This window comes from Schistocerca americana, chromosome 4 (assembly GCF_021461395.2).
Source record: "Schistocerca americana isolate TAMUIC-IGC-003095 chromosome 4, iqSchAmer2.1, whole genome shotgun sequence".
NCBI classification, from domain to species: Eukaryota; Metazoa; Arthropoda; class Insecta; order Orthoptera; family Acrididae; genus Schistocerca; species Schistocerca americana.
The window spans coordinates 736,933,308-736,956,580 of NC_060122.1; the positions used below are offsets into that span (position 1 = coordinate 736,933,308).

Sequence of the window (23,273 nt, forward strand, 5' to 3'; positions counted from 1 at the left end):
CCTTTTGCGGGCAAATGCTCTATCAGCTGAGCTACCCAAGCACAACTCACACCCTGTCCTCACAGCTTTAATTCCACCAGTACCTTGTCTCCTATCTTTTAAACTTCACAGAAGCTCTCCTGAGAACCTTGCAGTAAGAGAGCTTCTGTGAAGTTTGGAAGATAGGACACGAGGTACAGGCGGAATTAAAGCTGTGAGGACAGGGCATGAGTTGTGCTTGGGTAGGTCAGTTGGTACAGCACTTGCCCGCGAAAGGCTAAGGTCCTGAGTTCGAGTCTTGGTTCGGCACACAGTTTTAACCTGCCAGGAAGTTTAATATATGCAGATGTTAGCAATTGAGAGAGGAGGGCATGCAGTTGGGCTCAAAGAAGGCGGTTGAGTAATAGGCTAATCACTCAACGTTTGAATTGGAGCAGTGGCACTATACAACGATGTTGGCAGCAATGGGTGAATCATGGCTGAACACAACATTAAGAAGGAATCGGTTGACCTAGAGAGATGACAGACTGAGAGGGGCACTCAAAGCCCTGGATTCATCATCACCATCCAACCAACATGCAGTTGGTGCTTCAGTGACCACAACAACGATTAATAGGTGGCTCATCCTTTGCACCTGCTACCACATCCTTTGCACCTGCTACCATTGGCCTTTGTACAGCAACAAGCCCATTTTCAATGGTATCAGACACATTTGGCATGGAATTTCGTTGACTGGAGTAGAATTTTCTTCAGTGATGAGTCATGCTTCAAACCGAGCCCTGATGACGAACAAAGATATGTCTGAAGATGCCCCAGACTGCGGTGAGAGACTAACCTGTCACCTGCCATACGGCCTGACAACCAGGTGAGATGGCCTGGGCTGTCATTTCGTTTCACAGCAGGACCCCTTCAGTTGTCATCTGTGGCATTTTAGCAGAACAGTGGTATGTCGATGATATGCTATGTCCCAGTTTGCCTTTCATGGAAACTCATCTAGGGCTTACGTTTCAGCAAGATAATTGCCACCTGTACGTGGTAAGAGTTTCTACTGCTTGTATTCATGCTTGCCAGACCCCGACCTTGGCCAGAAAGGTCTCTGGATCTCTCATCAGTTGAGAATGTTTGGAGCATTATGGGCAGGACTCTAACCAGCTTGGGGTTTTGACAATCTAATGCACCTATCTATTGCACATAATCTGGCACCATATCCAGCAAATCTGTCAATCAAAAAACTGCTTGCATAAGTGCCAGAAGTGGACCATCACATTATTGACTTGCCCAATTTGTGATACCCTTTCTGTTGAATAAATCATCCAATTCTTCCGAAATTGTGATCCTTTCTTTGTCTGCACACGTTTGGATAATTCAGTGCTCTTTTTATTTTTTAGAGTGTGTTTTGTTTTCTGCTGGTTGATGTTTAATCACATGTTCCTGCTAGCCTGTTCAAGGATGATAAACGTCTTTTCCATTACGTGCTGGGGTCTTTCCACTGTATGTGTGTCATATACATAATCAAGTATCTGCTGTGATTTATAGAAGATCATCTATCTGCTCCAAAGGTTTACATCTCTCACCACCTTTTCCAGGGCAGCATTTAACAGCATTTAAAAGGAGACAGGCCAGCACATCTCCTTATTGTACCCTGTTTTTGATGGCTAGTGTGTCAGACATCATTCTTCCAGTTCATGAAATGTATTAACAGTTGTGAATAGGGAAACATTCAGTTGTATAATGGAATGATGACAAAGAAAATTTGTGCTGGACCTGAATTTCTCACTTATCACAAGCGGTCATCTTACCATTTGGCTATCTGAGCATGACTCATAGTCGGACCCAAACTTCCATATGATGTGAACTGTGTGCCTACAACCTGTACTTGTATATCCATTATGTATACTTTCATCCAGGAGAGATATTTTACTTGAAAGCTGCTTGCCTAGTGTCAGCAGATATATACGATTTGAGCATAACTTATAGTCAGACCCAAATTTCCATATGTCATGAACTATGTGCATACAACCTATACTCATACATCCATTATGTATATTTTTGTGCAGGGGAGACATTTTACTTGGAAGTTGCTTGCCCAGTGTCGGCAGATAAATACGATGTCGCAGTGCTTGTGTTATTGTGAATTATGATGCATTATTGCTATGGACATGCATGCATGCAACTGCGAATACATTTCATTTATTTCATAATGACTGTTCCTACAGACATGCATGCATATCCGAAGGAAAATTTTATCATAATTTGGAATAACACAGGCACTGCAATATCATATTTCACTGCAACATCATATTTATCAGTCGACAATGGGCAAGAGCCTTTCAAGTAAAATGTCTCCCCTGTACAGGAATATACATAATGGATGTATGAGTATGACTTGTAGACACATGACTGATGTCATATGGAAGTTTGGGTCTGGCTGTGAGTCATGCTTGGATAGCCAAATGGTAATGCGACCACTTGCAATAAGTGGGAAATACAGGTTTGAGGCCCAGTCCAATACAAATTCTCATTGTTGTCATTCCATTATACAGGTGATGGTTGTCTGTAATCACAATTGCAAATTCATTTCATGTACTTCATAATGGCTGTAATTGATATAGCGCCTGTTCCTTTGGACATGCATGTCCGGAGGAACATTGCGTCATAATTTGGAATAACACATGCACTGCAATATCGTATAATTCTTCTAGTTCTTACGCTACTTCATATCTCATACATTGTCGTTCTCATTAGCCTAATCAAATTTCTAGGGATTCCCCATTCAACCAAGACATGATATAACTGCCTTCTATCTATATTACCATATGCTGCTTCATAATTTATAAGGAGGTGATACATGCCAGTTCTGAATTTGATTGTCTTCACTGGAGTTTGTCTTCGAGTAAAGGTCTGATATGCTGTTGACTTTCCTGGAAGAAATGCACATTGCTATGCCCCCATCTCTCTCTTAATTATTGGCAGGAGGCAGTCGAATAATACATTGAAGAATACTTTATACCCCAAGTTAAGTAATGCGATCCCCCTATAGTCATCACATTCTAACTGAGTTCCCTTCTTATGTATGGGTTATATTATTCCTGCTTTCCATTGCTGGGGCATTTTCCTCTTTTCCGATACTAAGTAGCCATCTTTAAGAACAACTCCAGTTCACTAGCTTCTTGCTTGAAAGGTTCTGCCAGGATATACTCTGTTCCTGCTGCCTTCTTTTTCAGTTTCTTTCTGACAATCCTTATTTCTTCTAGGGTTGGGGGATCTGTGCTGTCAGAGTCATTTTCTTGATGTACCTCTGTTGGGTCTCTTGATGCTACTTGGGGAGTTTGTCCAAGTGTCAGTGCCGTCTTTCACAAATCTCTCTTTCCCTTTGCTTAAAATTTTTCCTGTTCCATCTTTTATAAGGATTGCTTTATGACTACAAGGTTTCTGTGCCACATTTATTTCTCTGTGGAATTTCCTGGCCTCATCCTTACTCCTCTGAAGCTCAATTTCTTCAATGTTTGTATCCTCCACCCTATCTTTCTTCTTTGGTGGGTCTTCTTTTCAATTGTATATTTCTCTTTATAGTTTGCACTATCCTTTTTGTACACCATGATTGTAGTTTGCTTTTATATGCCTTGTTCTTTTCTTCTGTTACTATTTTGCATCCAGCATCAAACAATGGGGATTTCATATGTGTTACTTCACTTCCCAGTGTTTCACTTTTTGATGTTTCCATTGCACCTTTAATTATTTTCCGTGGTATTCAATGTTACCAAGTTCCACAGCATTTTTGAATACCTTTATTATCCTCTCCTGGTACTATTATTTAATTTCAGCTGGTTCTAAAGCCACTATATTATATTTTGGCATATTGGAAAATTGTGACTCCCAGCCACTCAGGGCCTTGTGGTATTGCAGTGTCAAAAGTTGAAGATTTATGCCAGACTGTGACTTGAGCCCGGATGCTCCACTTCTCTAGAACAGTTGCCTTAACCATCTCAGCCACCCCTACCTGCCTCCTTGTGAACCCATGTTCCCAACTTATTGCATGCTGCATTACATCATCTCTCTGCCATTACACCTCCTCCTCAGAAATTCTTGATTCTCATAGGAGTTTGAACAATAATTGTGCATCCACAATGAAATATATGCCATAGAGCCATCACTCTTGATTATTTTAATGTAACTGAGTGTTGCCTGTTCTTTTGAACATGTATATCATTCGAACTCCAATCGGAATCAAGAATTTGCAAGCAGGAGTTGTAATGGGTGAGGGAAACTGCAGTGCAGCATGTGATAAGTTAGGAATTTGGGTCGGACATGTATGACAGAACAGACAACACTCAGGTACATTAATATTATTTTAGTGTCATGACCTAAACAGCTGTTGTATGTCCTTTCCATAGAATACTTCTTTCTCTTCTTACTCAGTTTCTTCCATTGTTGCGAGGGAGATAACTATAGAAAATCGAAGAATTTACACTTTGCACTTAGTGTTGATAATCTTGGGCAAATAGGTAAACACAGTTACTTTATGCTTTAGTTGGTGATGTACCACAACCCTGTACCAGACTTGTTCTTCCTCTCACTGCTGCTGTGAACTATATTAGCTTCTCTCTTTTCTAAAATCCCATTCCATCCACCTTATTTCTTGCAGTGCTGTGGTGCTATGCTTCAGTTTTGTTGTTTGATCCATCAGCACTCTCAAAGGCTCCTGTGGTATACTTAGATTTCACATTGCAGGTTCCATTATATAAATCCAATTTACGCTTTATTTCATATTGACATTGCTGAAGTTATTTTTAATGGCTTTTCTGAGAAATTCCATGCCAGCTTCTGCTGAAAGAGATAACCCCGCCTTTACAGTAACAGTTACGAAATTCTTGATAAAAGGTTTCAAAACACTGCACTCATCTGTTACCAATATATCATGTATTCTCTGGGAAAAAAGTTATAAAGGGATTTGGAGTGAGAGGTGAGGTACCAGGATCACAATCACACCACTCTGGAGTTGGTCAAGTGCCAGTCAGTGGACTACGTGCTGAGTGGACCAGCACATCATCCATGTCATAGGCCACTACATGACAAACCAGGCCAGACACCAGGAAGTACTACAGCCCAACCTGCTGCCAGTTACAACAATGTTATTGCCTCTATTCCAGATAATTTGGTATGACATGCAAACACCACAGTCAGTGGGAAGCAGCAGGATTTAACATACTGTAACCGACAACCATCTCAAAAATGAGATCGACAGGAAGTGCAAAATGGCTAAGCAGGGATGGCTAGAGAACAAATGTAAGGATGTAGAGGCTTGTCTCACTAGGGGTAAGATAGATACTGCCTACAGGAAAATTAGAGAGACCTTTGGAGAGAAGAAAACCACTTGTATGAATATCAAGAGCTCAGATGGCAACCCAGTTCTAAGCAAAGAAGGGAAGGCAGAAAGGTGGAAGGAGTATATAGAGGGTTTATACAAGGGCGATGTACTTGAGGACAATATTATGGAAATGGAAGAGGATGTAGATGAAGATGAAATGGGAGATAAGATACTGCGTGAAGAGTTTGACAGAACACTGAAAGACCTGAGTCGAAACAAGGCCCTGGGAGTAGACAACATTCCATTAGAACTACTGATGGCCTTGGGAGAGCCAGTCATGACAAAACTCTACCATCTGGTGAGCAAGATGTATGAGACAGGCGAAATACCCACAGACTTCAAGAAGAATATAATAATTCCAATCCCAAAGAAAGCAGGTGTTGACAGATGTGAAAATTACTGAACTATCAGTTTAATAAGTCACAGCTGCAACATACTAAAGCGAATTCTTTACAGACGAATGGAAAAACTGGTAGAAGCGGACCTCGGGGAAGATCAGTTTGTATTCCGTAGAAATGTTGGAACACGTGAGGCAATACTAACCTTACGACTTATCTTAGAAGAAAGATTAAGAAAAGGCAAACCTACGTTTCTAGCATTTGTAGACTTAGAGAAAGCTTTTGACAATGTTAACTGGAATACTCTCTTTCAAATTCTGAAGGTGGCAGGGGTCAAATACAGGGAGCGAAAGGCTATTTACAATTTGTACAGAAACCAGATGGCAGTTATAAGAGTTGAGGGGCATGAAAGGGAAGCAGTGGTTGGTAAAGGAGTGAGACAGGGTTGTAGCCTCTCCCCGATGTTATTCAATCTGTATATTGAGCAAGCAGTAAAGGAAACAAAAGAAAAATTCGGAGTAGGTATTAAAATCCATGGAGAAGAAATAAAAACTTTGAGGTTCGCCGATGACATTGTAATTCTGTCAGAGACAGCAAAGGACTCAGAAGAGCAGTTGAACGGAATGGACAGTATCTTGAAAGGACGATATAAGATGAACATCAACAAAAGCAAAACGAGGATAATGGAATGTAGTCAAATTAAATCGGGTGATGCTGAGGCGATTAGATTAGGAAATGAGACACTTAAAGTAGTAAAGGAGTTTTGCTATTTAGGGAGTAAAATAACTGATGATGGTCGAAGTAGAGAGGATATAAAATGTAGACTGGCAATGGCAAGGAAATCGTTTCTGAAGAAGAGAAATTTGTTAACATCGAGTATAGATTTAAGTGTCACAAAGTCGTTTCTGAAAGTATTTGTATGGAGTGTAGCCATGTATGGAAGTGAAACATGGACGATAACCAGTTTGGACAAGAAGAGAATAGAAGCTTTCGAAATGTGGTGCTACAGAAGAATGCTGAAGATTAGATGGGTAGATCACGTAACTAATGAGAAGGTATTGAATAGGATTGGGGAGATGAGAAGTTTGTGGCACAACTTGACTAGAAGAAGGGATCGATTGGTAGGACATGTTCTGAGGCATCAAGGGATCACAAATTTAGCATTGGAGGGCAGCGTGGAGGGTAAAAATCGTAGAGGGAGACCAAGAGACGAATACACTAAGCAGATTCAGAAGGATGTAGGTTGCAGTGGGTACTGGGAGATGAAGAAGCTTGCACAGGATAGAGTAGCATGGAGAGCTGCTTCAAACCGTCTCAGGACTGAAGACCACAACAACAACAACAACAACAACCTACTCATCAGCTATTGAACAGCTGGACAGCTATGTGATGTTGAGCCTGTGCTGCTCAGCACTGTGCTGAGGACACAAATGAATCTGCCACCATTGCTTTCTGCCTAAGCATCTGGGTACCAGTGCATTCCCACACTCAGGTGTGATATAGCCAAGTGATCTTGCTGTAGCTGCTGTCAGCCACACCTTCCTTGTCTGGGGAATCTGAGAATCTGGTGACACAGTAGTAGTAGTAGTAGTAGCAGCAGCAGTAGGGTGCACAGTTAATGACCAAGGGCTGACATGCCAGGAAATGCCATGATATTCCCCTCACCTGCCATTGTTAATTGCAGTTTCCAGCCAAAGATTGTAAATGTGCTGCAGTAAAGAAGTTCTCATAACCCTGATCGGACCTCCTTCACTTGCACACCTCCTCCTCCTCTTCCTCTTCCTCCTCCTTCAGCAGAGTATCACAACCTACAATGAGCCATCCTGGAAATCCCATGTGCAGGTGTCAACCACCCTCAGCAGTCTTATAACTCACAATGCTATCTGCTCCTCTGCATTTCTGATTCCAGTGTCTCCTTCATCGCATTATCCTGTACCATCTTTATTTTATTACCTGGTGTAACTATGTTTTCCTGATAATGCTTTTGCTTTGATATCTGTGTTATATCTTTTTCTCTTAATGCATTTGCTTTCGTGTCTTTATTACTATCTTCAGTATTATTATTTTATAATTATCTATATAATCATCTTCAGAATTGATCTTAGACTGACAGATAGGTTTCCTTTTTATCTTGTGAGGTACCTGTACTCCTTTAGTATTCTATGCCTTCTTTGTAGTCTTTGGTCTAATCTGGGCTAGCTTTTTGGGAAAACAACATTTTTCATTGAGGCTGTAAGCACTGTTTGCATCAGTCCAATTCAAGTCTTGGAGGACATTCCTATAGTAATCAATTTTTGTCTTACTGAACTCAGATCTAGTAGATTTTGTACCACAATCATTATTAACATCTAATAAAATGAACTGCATGCCATGATATGAGAAGCCACTGGCTATTTGTTTTGTAATATCATTCCATTCAGTAGACTGTTCTAAAAGACATTATCAGTGCCTAGTTTTGAGCAGTTATGTCCCCTGGTTGGGAAATTTGCAGTTGGAATTATGTTGGATGATGATGTTACAGATAGCAATAAATTCTTGCTAGAAGAGTTTTTAAGGAAATCTACTTAAAAATCACCGGAACCTACTGTTTCTTTCTTTTATACTTTTAGATAAGTCAATAGAGTGCCAAGGTGATATGCGAAAAGTTTAAAATCACCTGCAAGTTCTTAATATGCACTTACTGATATAAAGGATTTGTAATAAAATTCTACTTCTGCCACACATGCTTCCAAATGCTGCTCTAAGCAAAAGTTGTGAATAAATGTGTTGTTAAATTTATGACGATATCTGATGAATGTAGCAACACCTTTCTTCTCTCCTGCTCTACAGAAGTGAGATACTAACCTAAATATTGTAGCAAAACTCAGATGAGTGAACAGTCTGTTGCAGTCATGTAATTGCAAAAGAGACTGTTCTGAATTATTTATCTACTGTTGCTGCACCTGTCATTATGGAATGGGATACTTGTAGCAACATGTGTATACAAGTGATCACATGATCCTCAGAGATTACATCAACCGGGTTTGACAGGTCTGAGACGTGGGACTTACTGGAATTAAGGAAAACGTGGAAGGGTGGACCCACCAATATAACTTTCTTTTCACACAACCTGTTTATTTAACAATATATAATCATAAATTTTGTTTTGTTTTTTTACAAAATGAACAAATTTGTAAAATGACCAAGCTTTTGCAAGAGAAATCAAAACAACAAACAATATGACAATAATTACAAGATGACCAGACCTGCAGGCCGCCCATTATCGGGTGAAACAGCGGTGTTTACTACCGTGCTGGACACAGTTTCTCTTATTAAATGCCCTTCTGCAACACATGAAAACTATACAGGGTGTTACAAAAAGGTATGGCCAAACTTTCAGGAAACATTCCTCACACACAAATAAAGAAAAGATGTTATGTGGACATGTGTCCGGAAACGTGTAATTTCCATGTTAGAGCTCATTTTAGTTTTGTCAGTATGTACCATACCTCCTCGATTCACCGCCATACGGGATACTCTACCTGTGCTGCTAGGACATGTGCCTTTACAAGTACGACACAACATGTGGTTCATGCACGATGGAGCTCCTGCACATTTCAGTCGAAGTGTTCGTACGCTTCTCAACAACAGATTCGGTGACCGATGGATTGGTAGAGGCAGACCAATTCCATGGCCTCCATGCTCTCCTGACCTCAACCCTCTTGACTTTCATTTATGGGGGCATTTGAAAGCTCATGTCTACGCAACCCCGGTACCAAATGTAGAGACTCTTCGTGCTCGTATTGTGGATGGCTGTGATACAATATGCCATTCTCCAGGGCTGCATCAGCACATCAGGGATTCCATGCGATGGAGGGTGAATGCATGTATCCTCACTAACGGAGGACATTTTGAACATTTCCTGTAACAAAGTGTTTGAAGTCATGCTGGTACGTTCTGTTGCTGTGTGTTTCCATCCATGATTAATGTGATTTGAAGAGAAGTAATAAAATGAGCTCTAACATGGAAAGTAAGCATTTCCGGACACATGTCCACATGATATATTTTCTTTCTTTGTGTGTGAGGAATGTTTCCTGAAAGTTTGGCCATACCTTTTTGTAACATCCTGTATGAGCACCAGTGATGACAAGAGTGATTCAATTACTCAAAACAGATGACATAATTTTTAATTTGAAAGCTGTTTGTCTAGAGGTTTGGGGTTAAGATGTGCACCTGTGCTTAAAGGTTAAATAGATGAAGAAACAATATCACAATGATAAAGCTTACTTCAAAGCAAGCAACCTCTTAATTTCAATCGGCAACCAAGGTGTGACTGGATCCCAACCCGTTTCATTTCACAATCTTATTTTGACTAAAGCCCTGATGACAGTTGTCTGTTAATATTTTCAAAGTTAAACTGACTGCCAGTTATTAGGACTGCTCTGACAGAATGTCTTAAATCATTACTTGTGAACACTTATTACAAGAGAACTCACTCAGTGGAACCACAAGATCCAGCTAATAATACACCAATAATGACCCAGTCTTTCAAAGATAGCAACATACAGCTTAGTACAACAGGTTGTTCAGATTATAACTAATGCAATTACAATCAAAGAATTGAACTGGTTAACATCTAAATCTAATCACAAGACCCCTGTTTTGTTTAATGGCAACCTGTGTCTTAGTACAATTATTCTGGCTGTATTTATGACCAGGAACTGATTGATTTGAACATTAATAATTGAGTATAAACCAGAAAGGAAAGGCAATATAATAGTGGAACAATGACAACTGGTGTCTTAGAACAATACTATGGCCTATATTTATTACCAAAGGGCTGACCGAGTAAAAACCAGAAAATAAGTAGGAGGGCAGGTAGACAATGACACAAATCACCATGAGGATTACAGAATGTTACTCCGCTTTAGCAAAAAGCAGTTCCATGGACCCACAGTGCATCATGGCGGTTACTGAGTGGTGCTGATGAAAGCCAGGTAGAACAGGTTAGCCAGGTCATGAGCGGTCGTCTGACACAAATGTTGCCAACCAACCAATGGGATGTCAGCCTGCCATTTATAGTCATCACTGACCATGGTGAAGTACTCCGGTATCTTCGCTCTGTGCAGGCTCTCCTTGCGTAGCTCATGGCTTCGGCTGCTCCGACCTTGTGACCACCTATTTTTGCTATGCTACCGCCAATCCCCAAACTTCATGCCTCCTCACTCGGGCCAGCAAACCCCATATACACTCCTGGAAATTGAAATAAGAACACCATGAATTCATTGTCCCAGGAAGGGGAAACTTTATTGACACATTCCTGGGGTCAGATACATCACATGATCACACTGACAGAACCACAGGCACATAGACACAGGCAACAGAGCATGCACAATGTCGGCACTAGTACAGTGTATATCCACCTTTCGCAGCAATGCAGGCTGCTATTCTCCCATGGAGACGATCGTAGAGATGCTGGATGTAGTCCTGTGGAACGGCTTGCCATGCCATTTCCACCTGGCGCCTCAGTTGGACCAGCGTTCGTGCTGGACGTGCAGACCACGTGAGACGACGCTTCATCCAGTCCCAAACACGCTCAATGGGGGACAGATCCGGAGATCTTGCTGGCCAGGGTAGTTGACTTACACCTTCTAGAGCACGTTGGGTGGCACGGGATACATGCGGACGTGCATTGTCCTGTTGGAACAGCAAGTTCCCTTGCTGGTCTAGGAATGGTGGAACGATGGGTTTGGATGTACCGTGCACTATTCAGTGTCCCCTCGACGATCACCAGTGGTGTACAGCCAGTGTAGGAGATCGCTCCCCACACCATGATGCCGGGTGTTGGCCCTGTGTGCCTCGGTCTTATGCAGTCCTGATAGTGGCGCTCACCTGCACGGCGCCAAACACGCATACGACCATCATTGGCACCAAGGCAGAAGCGACTCTCATCGCTGAAGACGACACGTCTCCATTCGTCCCTCCATTCACGCCTGTCGCGACACCACTGGAGGCGGGCTGCATGATGTTGGGGCGTGAGCGGAAGATGGCCTAACGGTGTGCGGGACCGTAGCCCAGCTTCATGGAGACGGTTGCGAATGGTCCTCGCCGATACCCCAGGAGCAACAGTGTCCCTAATTTGCTGGGAAGTGGCGGTGCGGTCCCCTACGGCACTGCGTAGGATCCTACGGTCTTGGCGTGCATCCGTGCGTCCCTGCGGTCCGGTACCAGGTCGACGGGCACGTGCACCTTCCGCCGACCACTGGCGACAATATCGATGTACTGTGGAGACCTCACGCCCCACGTGTTGAGCAATTCGGTGGTACGTCCACCCGGCCTCCCACATGCCCACTATACGCCCTCGCTCAAAGTCCGTCAACTACACATATGGTTCACGTCCACGCTGTCGCGGCATGCTACCAGTGTCAAAGACTGCGATGGAGCTCCGTATGCCACGGCAAACTGGCTGACACTGACGGCGGCGGTGCACAAATGCTGCGCAGCTAGCGCCATTCGATGGCCAACACCGCGGTTCCTGGTGTGTCCGCTGTGCCGTGCGTGTGATCATTGCTTGTACAGCCCTCTCGCAGTGTCCGGAGCAAGTATGGTGGGTCTGACACACCGGTGTCAATGTGTTCTTTTTTCCATTTCCAGGGGTGTATATATCGGCAAGCAAAGACCTTCCAAGGACACAATGCACAGATACCAACTCTTCCTCACAGATACTGGCAGTGGGGTCGCAGGAGGGATAGTCGACACTACACCTGAGCCCGTGGCGCCAGACAGAACAGTCTCCTAGCTCAATGGCACCACTGGCCAACATCAAATTTCATTGAGTGTAATGTGAAGCATAAATGCAGCTTCAAATTCATTACTTTTAGCCAGTGAATTAAACCTTTCCACTTTCATTATCCTGAGGCATATTGTGTGGAAAGGTGCACACAGTCTTATTTTTCTGCTATTTACACTCTCTCCCTTTGCCCCTGAAAACATCAAAGAATAAGTATATGGATACAGGTAATGATAAGTGACAACCTGACTTTTTATCTGCCACCAAGCAATGCTTTTATGAAGTCAGTACTTAATTTCCCCTTTTTGTTTCAACAATGAGACCTTACCCTGAGCAATATTCTGTCCTGTTTTACCTTAAGATATGATCTGAAGCAATTTATGTTCTCTTGCATTTTCAGCGTATGTGGGGTAATGTAACAATAAGTTATAAAAATTGATATGTGAAAAATTATGCATGTGAACATAATTCAGGCCACTTTTAATTTAAAAATTTTAAGACACTCTCTTTTCAAAGATGTGTGGCTTGCACATTATTACAGGTAATGGATGGCGGCTGATATCAGGACTGAAAGAAGGGCAGACTCATGTTGACAATCCACAGTATGATGAGAAAGCTTATTGGTCTCATCCAGTAGACATTCACTTTGCTACAAAAGGAATACAAGGTAAATGGTTATAATGTTACTATTCTGCAGGGCTTCTGTACAAGTAATCTTGCTGGCAAGGTGAAAAGGCAATAAGATGTTAAGCTATTTTCATGTCCACAAGTCTTGCTGGAGAATATGCTATTTTGCAGGGTGGCCTAAATTTCATGTTCAAGTATACCATCTTGATCACTGGGGACGCAGTGAACTTTATGGATATGGATTTTGTCATGTTCCTGCATCAGCTGGTACCCACGTTGTTGACTGTGTAACTTGGAGACCAGTAGGTAAATGTAACCATAAAAAAAAAGATGTACAGGCCTGCATGGTCAGCATTGTTGAAACTGAACTTCTCTAATGCATATCATGCACTATAAAGCTTCACAACCACTTAGCTTAGTAGTTTTATTTTCTTATATTAAACTTATGTGTTGTAAAAGAGCTCATCATGGTATCTGGCTGACTGAGAGTTCTTATTGTGAATGGTATTTTGCGTAAGGAACTGCACATGTGAGGGCTATCTGGAAAGTAACTTCTGTTTGTCTGTAAATAAAGTACTTGAATAGTTATAACAAATTTTGTAGGGATTTAAAATTACACCTTTGTATCACTTTTCTACATAACCACCATTGGGACTGAAGCATTTGTCATACTTGATTAACAAGTTGACAAATAACATCAGTATAAAATCCTGCCACGTGAGATGCAGCTAACCCATGGCAGTATTTTGAAATTCATCATCAGGATCAGTGTTGGGAGCCAAGCCACTTAGCCACTTTTTCTTATGAATGAAGAGGTGGGAATCATTTGGAGCCAACTCCGGACCATAGGGCAAATAGTCAGGCATGCACCATGTGAACTGGGGCAATCATTCTTGTACTTCTCAGGCAGAGTGTGACTGAGCATTGTCCTACAAAAACATGCCCATGGTAGTCCAAAGTATGTCTTTTGAAGGCTCTTCTCTGTATTTGTGTTCATGTTTATGCTTCAGAATTACTTGTCCTTCTACATTGCATAAAACTATCAGACAAGATTTCTTTAGTGTCCCAAATAACAGTAGCTATAATGTCTCTGGATGACAGAGTTTGGCATGATTTTCTTGGTTTGTTGGGCAAAGTGATATGATCCCACACTGTTGAGTACTGTTATGCGCATGAACTGACATAAAGAGTGCATGTTTCATCACTGATGATGGATCTGTTTTGTATGATTTCTCCTTCAGTTGCAACAACAATGGAAGTCCATAGAATCAGTCATCCATGGAGTTTTTTTGTTCTCAGAAAGGAGTTTTACAGTACTCTAATTGTTTGGCCACACTCTCATATAATATATTCTGAGAAATCTGTGGAAGGTTGTCTGACTTTAGTGATACCAGAAATTCCAGTTTTAATAAATTGTTTTGTTTGTTTTCTGTGGCAATTTCTTGCTGTTTATCAACAGATGGTCTTCTGTCACGATCACAAACAGTTCTCCTTCCACTCATAAACAAATGTGTGAAAACAAGAAGAGATACCACTTTCATGCTATCACAGTTCTAATCACACTGACATCCTGTCACAGTCAGTATAACACCTGTTCCATCTCCCAAAAGCAAACAAGGCAGCAGTGAATCAGAAGTCTCTCTGACATTGAGAGATGGTGATGACAGTATGGTCCTTCAGCCATCAAAGGAAATGCAACCGGTCTGATGCACGTAAGTGACACCAGGATAAAACTGGATCATGGCTACAGGACCTAGGCTGCAGGAGGCTCAAGAAGGATTCAGCTTTAACAACAACCAGTAAAATGGTGGCTCCGTTGAAGAGCTCAGATATATCAGAAATGGTGAAGAAGCAGCTGTATCTTAGTGTGCCAATGACACATGCAAGTATTACTTTCCAAAACCACATGGAAAAGGTGCCTATGCAGGCAATACTAGACACGAATAACTCACACAATTATGGACTAGCCAAACTTCTGGCAATTCTTTTAAAACACCATGTGGGACACTGCAGTCACCGCATGAAGAACTTGGCCAATTTTGTTAAAGCACTTATGGACATGTGACTATTGATGTGTTGGTAAATGTGCCAACACCTTGTAGATAGAGTAGGCCGAAATACTCGCTATCTAACGCAGACGGGCGTGAATTCTGGAACAGGATAAGTAGTGAATTCTCATAAGAAAAGTATGCAGCTCCTCGAATACTTATCTTTTATTCTTTGATGTGAATACAGCATTCTTGATGAGACATTTCATATGATAACTATCAAACTATGTAAGGCTAATGGCGCCTTGCTAGGTCGTAGCTATGGACTTAGCTGAAGGCTATTCTAACTGTATCTTGGCAAATGAGAGAAAGGCTTCATCAGTGTAGTCGCTAGCAAAGTCGTCGTACAACTGGGGCGAGTGCTATTCCGTAACTCGAGACCTGCCTTGTGGTGGCGCTCGGTCTGCGATCACACAGTGGCGACACGTGGGTCCGACATGTACTAAATGGACCGCGGCCGATTTAAGCTACCACCTAGCAAGTGTGGTGTCTGGCGGTGACACTACAACTATAAAGCTTTAATTCTATGACACTCCTTAATCAACATTTTGAGCCACCTGCTTCAAGTCAAAGGAGTGTTTTATGAGTAGTTAGATAGAATGGCCATGGGATCCTTATTGGCTGCTGAGATTACTAATCTTTACACGGAACACTTTGAAGATGTGGCCCTTGAAAGCTCCCATCAAAAACCCAAGTGCTATTTCCACTAGGTTGATGATACTTCTGTGATGTAGGAGCATGGCAGACAAGTGCTGGATTAGTTTCTGGACCACCTAAATAGCATCCATCAAAGCTTTGCATTTTTATGAAAAGAGAGGAGAATGGTTATTTCCCTTTCTTGTACAAACTAAAAAAAGAAGAAGGCAGGTGGTACAGACCACCAAACAATAAATAGGAAGAAGACACACACAGCCCTGTACCTACATGCAAAAAGCTGCCACCAACCAGCACAGTGGCAGATAGTGATAACCATCCTGGTACACTGAGAGCACATCAACTGCAAAAAGGAAAACCTACCACTTGAACCACAATAGTTGAAGGAAGTGTTCCACAAAAATGGGTACAGTGAAGCACATACTAGTAACATGTTCAAGAAGGGAAAAGATGCAGCTGACCAAGAAGAGGAGGAAGAAGGCAGATGGCTCTCTTTCTCTCTATACTAGCCAAAGTTGGTGAGGCTGCTTAAAGAAAACAACATAAAACTATCTTCTGCCCACTGCCTAAGTTGAAATAGTGTCTTGAATATGCAAAAGACACACTAAAACTGACTGTACCTGGGACAGACTGCATCTCTTGTGAATGGACAGACTGCATCTTTTGTGAATGTGGCAACCAATACACCTGGCTAATGAAGTATTGTGAGAAGTACATCACACACATCGTGCATGTATGCTTGGAACACAAAAAGAAATCAGTGATAGCAGAACATAGCACCACACTTTTGACTTTCAGAAAACTGAGGTGCTATGCTGAGCAACTGGCTGTTGGGATAGTGCTATAAAGGCAGAAAGTGATGCACAATGAAGGTGAGGGGATGTGAACTGGGAGGAGGTGATAGGACAGAGGGAGCCTGGGTAGATCTTATGGGGACAATAGGTTACTGTAGGTTGAGGACCAGGATGATTTCAGGAGCAGAAAATGTGCTGTAAGGATATCTCCCATCCATGCCGTTCAGAAAAACTAGTGGTTGACGGGTAGATCCAGAAGGTCCAGATTGTGAAGCAGACATTGAAATCAAGTATGTTGTGTTCAGCTGTATGCCATGCCACTGAGTGGTGCACTTTGCTCTTGACCACAGTTTGGCTATGGCAGTTCTTTCTCATGGACAGTTGGTTGGTAGTTGGTGGTCATAGCAATATAAAAAGTCGCACAATGATTGCAGCAGCTAGTATATAACATGGCTGCTTTCACCGGTGTCCCATCCATGGATGGAATAGATAAGCTTATAACTGGACTGGAATAGGAAGTGCTGGGTGGGTGGATTGGGCAGGTCTTACACCTCGGTCTTCCACAGGGATATGATCCCTGTGGCAAGGGGTTGGGATTGGTCATAGCATAGGGATGGACTAGGGTGTTGTGCAGGTTGGTACGGAGGGGTGGAAAGTAGTGGAAAGGATGTTGTGTAGGATGTCCCTCATTTCAGGGCATAATGATAGATAATCATCACCATTACAAAGGATATGGTTCAGTTGTCCCATTTCTGGGTGGTATTCACTGATAAAGAAGGCACTCCTTTGTAGCTGGTTCTTGGGTGCGGTTGGTGGAAAGGGGGGGGGGGGGATACAGCACAGGAAATCTGTTTGTGGAACAGTGCTGGAGGAGAATGCCTGTCCGTGAAAGTTTTGGTGAGACACTCAGCATACTGGGCAAGGGAGTTCTTGTCACTGGCGATATATCTCCCCTGGGTGGCCAGGCTGTTATGGAGGAGTTTATTTGGTGTTTAAGGGATGACTGCTGTTGAAATACAGGTACTGTTGGTGGTTGATGCATTCGATGTAGATGAAGACATCAGTGAGGAGGAGGTCAACGTCCAGGAAGATGGCAAGCTGGGTTGCGGAGGACCAGGTGAAGGAGTGAGAGAGAAGGTGTTGAGGTTATGAAGGAATGAGAATAAGATGACTGGGTCCTGAAACCAGTTCATGAAGATCTTGTCAGTCAATCTGAACCAGACCAGGGGTTTGGGGTTTTGGGAGACTAGGAAGGTTTCCTCTAAATGGCCCATAAACAGCTTGGCAGAGGAGGCTGACATGCAGATGCCGAGGACTGTGCTGCCAGTTTGTTAGTGTACCTTCATTTCTAAGGGGAAGCAGTGGTTTGGTAGGATAAAGTCAGCAAGATGTATGCAGAATGGGGTAGTGAGTTTGGAATCTAAAGGACATTGGTAGACATATTGTTGATTACCAGCAAGATCATGAGCATGGTCAATGTTGATGTGTAGGGAAATTGCATCAACAGTAAGTAACCAGTAGCGATCTAGGAGGTAAAGGGGTGAGGATGGCAGAGTGTCAGTGAAATAAGTGGTTGGTATCTTTGATGTGGAAAGCTAGATTACTGACAATTGGTTGGAGGTGTTTGTTAATGAGACCTGAAATAATTTCACTGGAAACACAATAACCAGGAACAATGGGGAATTTAGGATTGTTGGGTTTTTGAATTTTGGGGTGCATTTAGAGGGTGGTTGCATGGGATGTTGTAGGAATGAGGAAGGAAATGGATCCATGGGAGAGGTTCTGGGAAGGGCATGAGGCTGTAAGTGGGGAGTAGAGGTAATGTTGGACTTCTAGGATGGGATTATTATTGCAGAGTTTCTGGGTGGAGTGGTTAGACAATTGAGAGAGGCCTTCCACTAGGTAGTCACTATGATTCATAATGACTGTGGTGGAACCTTTGTCTGCATGTAGGATGGTCACATAAAGATCTATTTTGAAGCTGTGTTTGGCTGTCCTTGCTTCTGCTGAAAGGTTGGTGTACTTAGGAAGGGACCTGGGGAAGGATGGTGAGGCCAAGTTGGAAGTAAGGAATTTCTGCTAAGTGACCAGGGGTAGTTAGGTGGCAGGAGAGGAGGATCACAGTTGGATATTGATATGAAATGGGAGAGGCAGGGTTCACTGTTGAGATTCGTTGGCTTTGGTTGAAGAGGTTGGTGGCAAAGAAGTGTTTCCATCATAGGGATTGGGAGAAAGGGAGTAGGTCTTTGACAAGTCCAACATGGTGAAATTTGGGTGTAGGGATAAAGGTGAGGCATTTGAATAGAAATGAAATTTCTATGGGGCTGAGGATTTTTGTGGAAAAGTTAACAACCGTGTTCTGGGAATGTTTCAGCTCTGGATATAGTGGAGTGTTGGTAGGGAGATATGGCAAGCTGAAAAGGTCAGCTAGGCAGGAGGCATGATATCTTCATGTTGTGAGGAGTTGATGAATAGGAACACTGGTCAGGATAGGATTGGATAGTGGTGCCTGAAGACAGGATTCCAGCAAACTGGATAACTTTTGGAGGTGGTGTCCGGAATGCTCATCCTGGTGCTCTTGAGGATGGAACAGACGTGGTTCTGGGATGCCTGTGCCATGGAGGTGTTTTCTGCAGTACCAGGTTTCTAAGGGACGGGGAACAACAGAATCTGAAAAGGGTGAAGCTCACTGTGAAAGGAGGTGTCGGATTCAGAGATAGTAATTTGTATGGTTAGATTGTTTGGGGAATATTCTGTGTTTTAGGCAGCATTTAAGGAACAGCTTGTATGGCTGAGTTTTAGACAGGGAAAGGAATACTTTTCTGAACTAATGCAGAGTGATAGGTCAGGGATCCACTGTGGTAGGGATGGCGTTGGGGAATGGAAAATGATGTAAAAATGGGCAAATTGAAGCACTAGGTGGTTCTGATGGGGAACCAGTTAAAAGAAAAAGCTATGTAAAGATACACACAGATACACAAAAATGTGCACAAATACATAAAAATACCAATATATACGTAAAAAACATACAAAAACATGAGAAAAAGGATAGAACGAGTGAGGTATCTGAGTATGTGTGTGTTGGGGTAAGGGAAGAGAGGGAGGAGGGGGAGGGAGGGAGAGAGAGAGAGAGAGAGAGAGAGAGAGAGAGAGAGAGAGAGAGAGAGAGAGAGAGGGTGGGGGGGGGGGGGGGATTGAGTTGGTTATGTTGAGGTTCACAAGTTTATGTGACACAGGAAGATGTGGAAAATAACATGTGAAAATACGTGAGGATGGGGGAGCAAATGTGATCAGTAGGAGTAATTATAATTATTGGCAGGAAGATTTTGGGGCATGAGATGCTGCACCAACAATCTGTGCTGTCACATAGCTGTGTGTTGTGCATAGATGAGACCTGGTGCAGTGTGGCTTAGATATCAGAGCATGCGTGGTTTGGAGGGGGGGGGGGAGGGGGGGGAGGAAAGAAGGGAAAGAATGGACACTGGTAGAGCAATGCTTTAGGGAACAGTAACAAAGGAAAACATCACTGGGTTGTGGGGTGGAAGGAAACCCGTTAGTCAAAATCAAACAATAGAAAGTCCTGGCCCTTGGCACATTTCTAGGCCATCTAGAGGAAACCTACCTAGCCTCCCAAAAACCCAAACCTCTGGTGTGGTTCAGGTTCATTGATGATTTCTTCATGATCTGGACTCAGAGCCCAGACCCCTGTCCTCATTCCTTCACAGTCTCAAAACCTTCTCTCCTATCAGCTTCACCCAGTCTGCCTCAACACACTGTGCCACCTTCCTGGTTGATGACCTCTCTCACAAGTTAAGGCCATCAACCTCCATGACTACCTGCTTTTCGACAGCTGCCATCCCTTCCAAACAAAAAAGTCCCTCTCATAAAGCCTGTCCATGTGGGTAGGACATATCTACAGTGACAAGAACTCCCTTACCCAGTTTGCTGAAATGTTTTATGAATGCCTTTACAGACACACATTCTCTCCCAGACCTAGTCTGCAAACGGATTCCCCCCTCCCACACCCACCCAATCCTCCCACCACACCCAAGAATCAGCTACAAAGGAGCATCCCCTTCGTCATCCAATACACCTCGGACTGGAACAACTGAACCACATCCTCCATAAGGGCTTTGATTGTCTGTCATTATTCCCTGAAATGAGGGACATCTTGCCCAAGACTCTTTCCACTCCTTATAAAGTGTTGTTCCATCACTCATTCAATCTCTGCAACATCCTAGTCCATCATTATGCCACTCCCAGTCCCAGTCAATCCCAGTCCTTTGCCACAGGGATCCTAACCCTGTGTAAGATCCACCTGTAAGATGTGCCCAATCCACCCACCCAGCACTTCTTATTCCAGTGCAGTTACAGGTGTAGCCTGCCCCATCTGAGGCTGGCCATCTGTGAAAGCAGCCATGTCATGTGCCAGCTCTACTGCAATCATTACACAGCTTTTTCTATTGATATGGCTACCAACCAGCTGTCCTCCAAGACGAATCACCACTGCCAAAGCGTGGCCAAGAGAAAGTAGACCACCTTGTGGCACAGCATGCAGCTGAACATAACATACTTGATTTCAATGGCTGCTTCACAGCCTCCCTTCCACTCCTCCCCTCCAACTGATGGCTCTTAAGAGAGACACCCTCATATACTACACTCTAAGACATGAAAAAATGACACACCAGAAAGGAGTTATGCAAAATTGTAAACATTGGCTGCCAATGGTGAATGTGTGACACTGTGGAGCAGTTCCACCACACAGCTCTCAAGGATAGTAAACCAGGGACATTTTGATACCTGGGCATAAAGTCTTTGCTAATTTCATTCTGTGTACTCAGCTGGGTACCAACTGTGCCTTGCAGACAGGCACTCGAACAATATACTCAGATGTCAGCATTTGAGAGAGGACGTGTAGTTGGGTTCAAAGAAGCCAGTTGGAGTAATCAGTTAAGTGCTTGGCATTTGAATAGGAGCAATGAAATATTTGATGATGTTGACAGGAATGGGTGAACCATGGATGAGCACAGCATCAAGAAGTAAGTGGTGAACTGAAAGAGATGACAGAACGAGAGGACAAGCGATCATCAGAAAGGCACTCACAGCTCCTGATTTATCATTATCATTGATCCGATGTGTAACTGGTACTTGAGTGACTGCAAGGAGCATTAATAGGTGGCCCACAAAAAGGGCACTGAGCCCACAGTGCCTCTTGCTCCAACTACCTTTGACCTCTCTACACCAACAAACTCATTCACATGGGTATCGGGCACATTTGGCCTACAATCAGGTTGAGGGTGCCATTTCATTTCAAGCAGGACCCATTTGGTTGTCATCTGAGGCACCCTGGAAACACAGTGGTATGTTGACAATATTCTATGCCCCAGTTTGATGGCAAGCCATTCTGCTGCTTACTTTTGTGCTTGCCAAACTCTACGTTGGCCAACGAAATTGACATATATCTCCCTAATTGAGAATGTTTGGAGCATTATGGGCAGTGCTTTCCAACCAGCTTGGGATTTTGGTGATCTAATGTGTCAACTGGACAGAATATGGCATGATATCCCTCAGGAGGACATTTGACAGCTCTTATCAATCAACACCAAGCCAAAACAATTGCTCGCATGAGAGCCAGAGGTGGACAAATGTGTTACTGGCTTGCTATATTTGCAAAGCTCTTTCTCTTGAAAAAATCATCCAGTTTTTCAGAAATTTTAATCATTAGTTTGTCTGCACATGTACATCACATCTACTGATTTCTGTCCCATTTGGGTAATTGCTTCAAGGTGCATCTTTTTTTCCCCAAAAATCTCAAAAAGTTCTTCCTTCAGTGTTTGTCAAGATGCTGTAGTGAATGTTCAGATGGATATAGGCTACATATTGAAGACAAATCATTGTTGCCAAAAATATCAAAAAGTTTATACTGAAGGTAGCTACTAGAAAGCTATTAGTAATCAAGTAAATTGTTGGCTGGGATCTGATGCAACTGTGCCATTTAATGGTTCATTGCTGTGAGGCAAGAGACTGATGCAATGAAAGTTTAAGTAAAAAGTGCTTTAGCTCATATTATGTAAATTTATTTGATCATTGTTTAATAAAACTAAGATTAAACTTTGGTTTTGCTGATACATAATTACCTTTGTAACATAAAGAAAGTCATTCTTTACACGTGTATGAAGTACACTGGATGCCTGCTCAGGTTATGAAAAATGATCCATCCACTCGAGTGTTAATTCCAAAGTATTTATGTAGATTAGTGTAACACAAGAAAATTTTGAAGGCCAAAAGTTAAGCTAGTGTTCAATGGACCCTCAAACAACTTTTCTTTGAATGCCGAATGATGAAATGTGGTCCTGCTGTGGCTGAATATATACAAAATTGTTGTGGATCAGTTTGTTGTTGTCACATGTGTTACAATGTGCTTAATATTCTGTCAGACCACCGTGTATTCATTACACATTTGTGCTTATTCTTTGTAGTCTAGTAATTTTTCTGTATAATTTTTTCCATAGTTTTCATATTTTTCCTACAACCTCCCTGTTCTTTGTGACATGATCAGAAAACAGTACTACAGAATGAAGGTACATTATTCTGATCTGGATTTTCATGAAATTTCTGTTTGAAAATTATAAAATCAAATTTTTTTGAATTTTATGTACACCTCACTTGGGAATATCCTTTGACTATGACTTACTT

The 23,273-nt window shown here is 42.5% G+C and overlaps 1 protein-coding gene across 3 annotated transcripts in view; it reads left to right on the plus strand.

The window, feature by feature from the left end:
• The window catches only part of LOC124612279 (B9 domain-containing protein 2), a 58,174-nt gene that overhangs the window by 34,700 nt on the left and 201 nt on the right, over positions 1-23,273 (plus strand). For all 3 annotated transcript variants that reach the window (XM_047140387.1, XM_047140386.1, XM_047140385.1), the window contains exons 3-4: positions 12,996-13,121; positions 13,253-13,387. In XM_047140387.1, the coding sequence (XP_046996343.1) occupies positions 12,996-13,121; positions 13,253-13,387 (261 nt within the window). The remainder of the gene's footprint in view (positions 1-12,995; positions 13,122-13,252; positions 13,388-23,273) is intronic.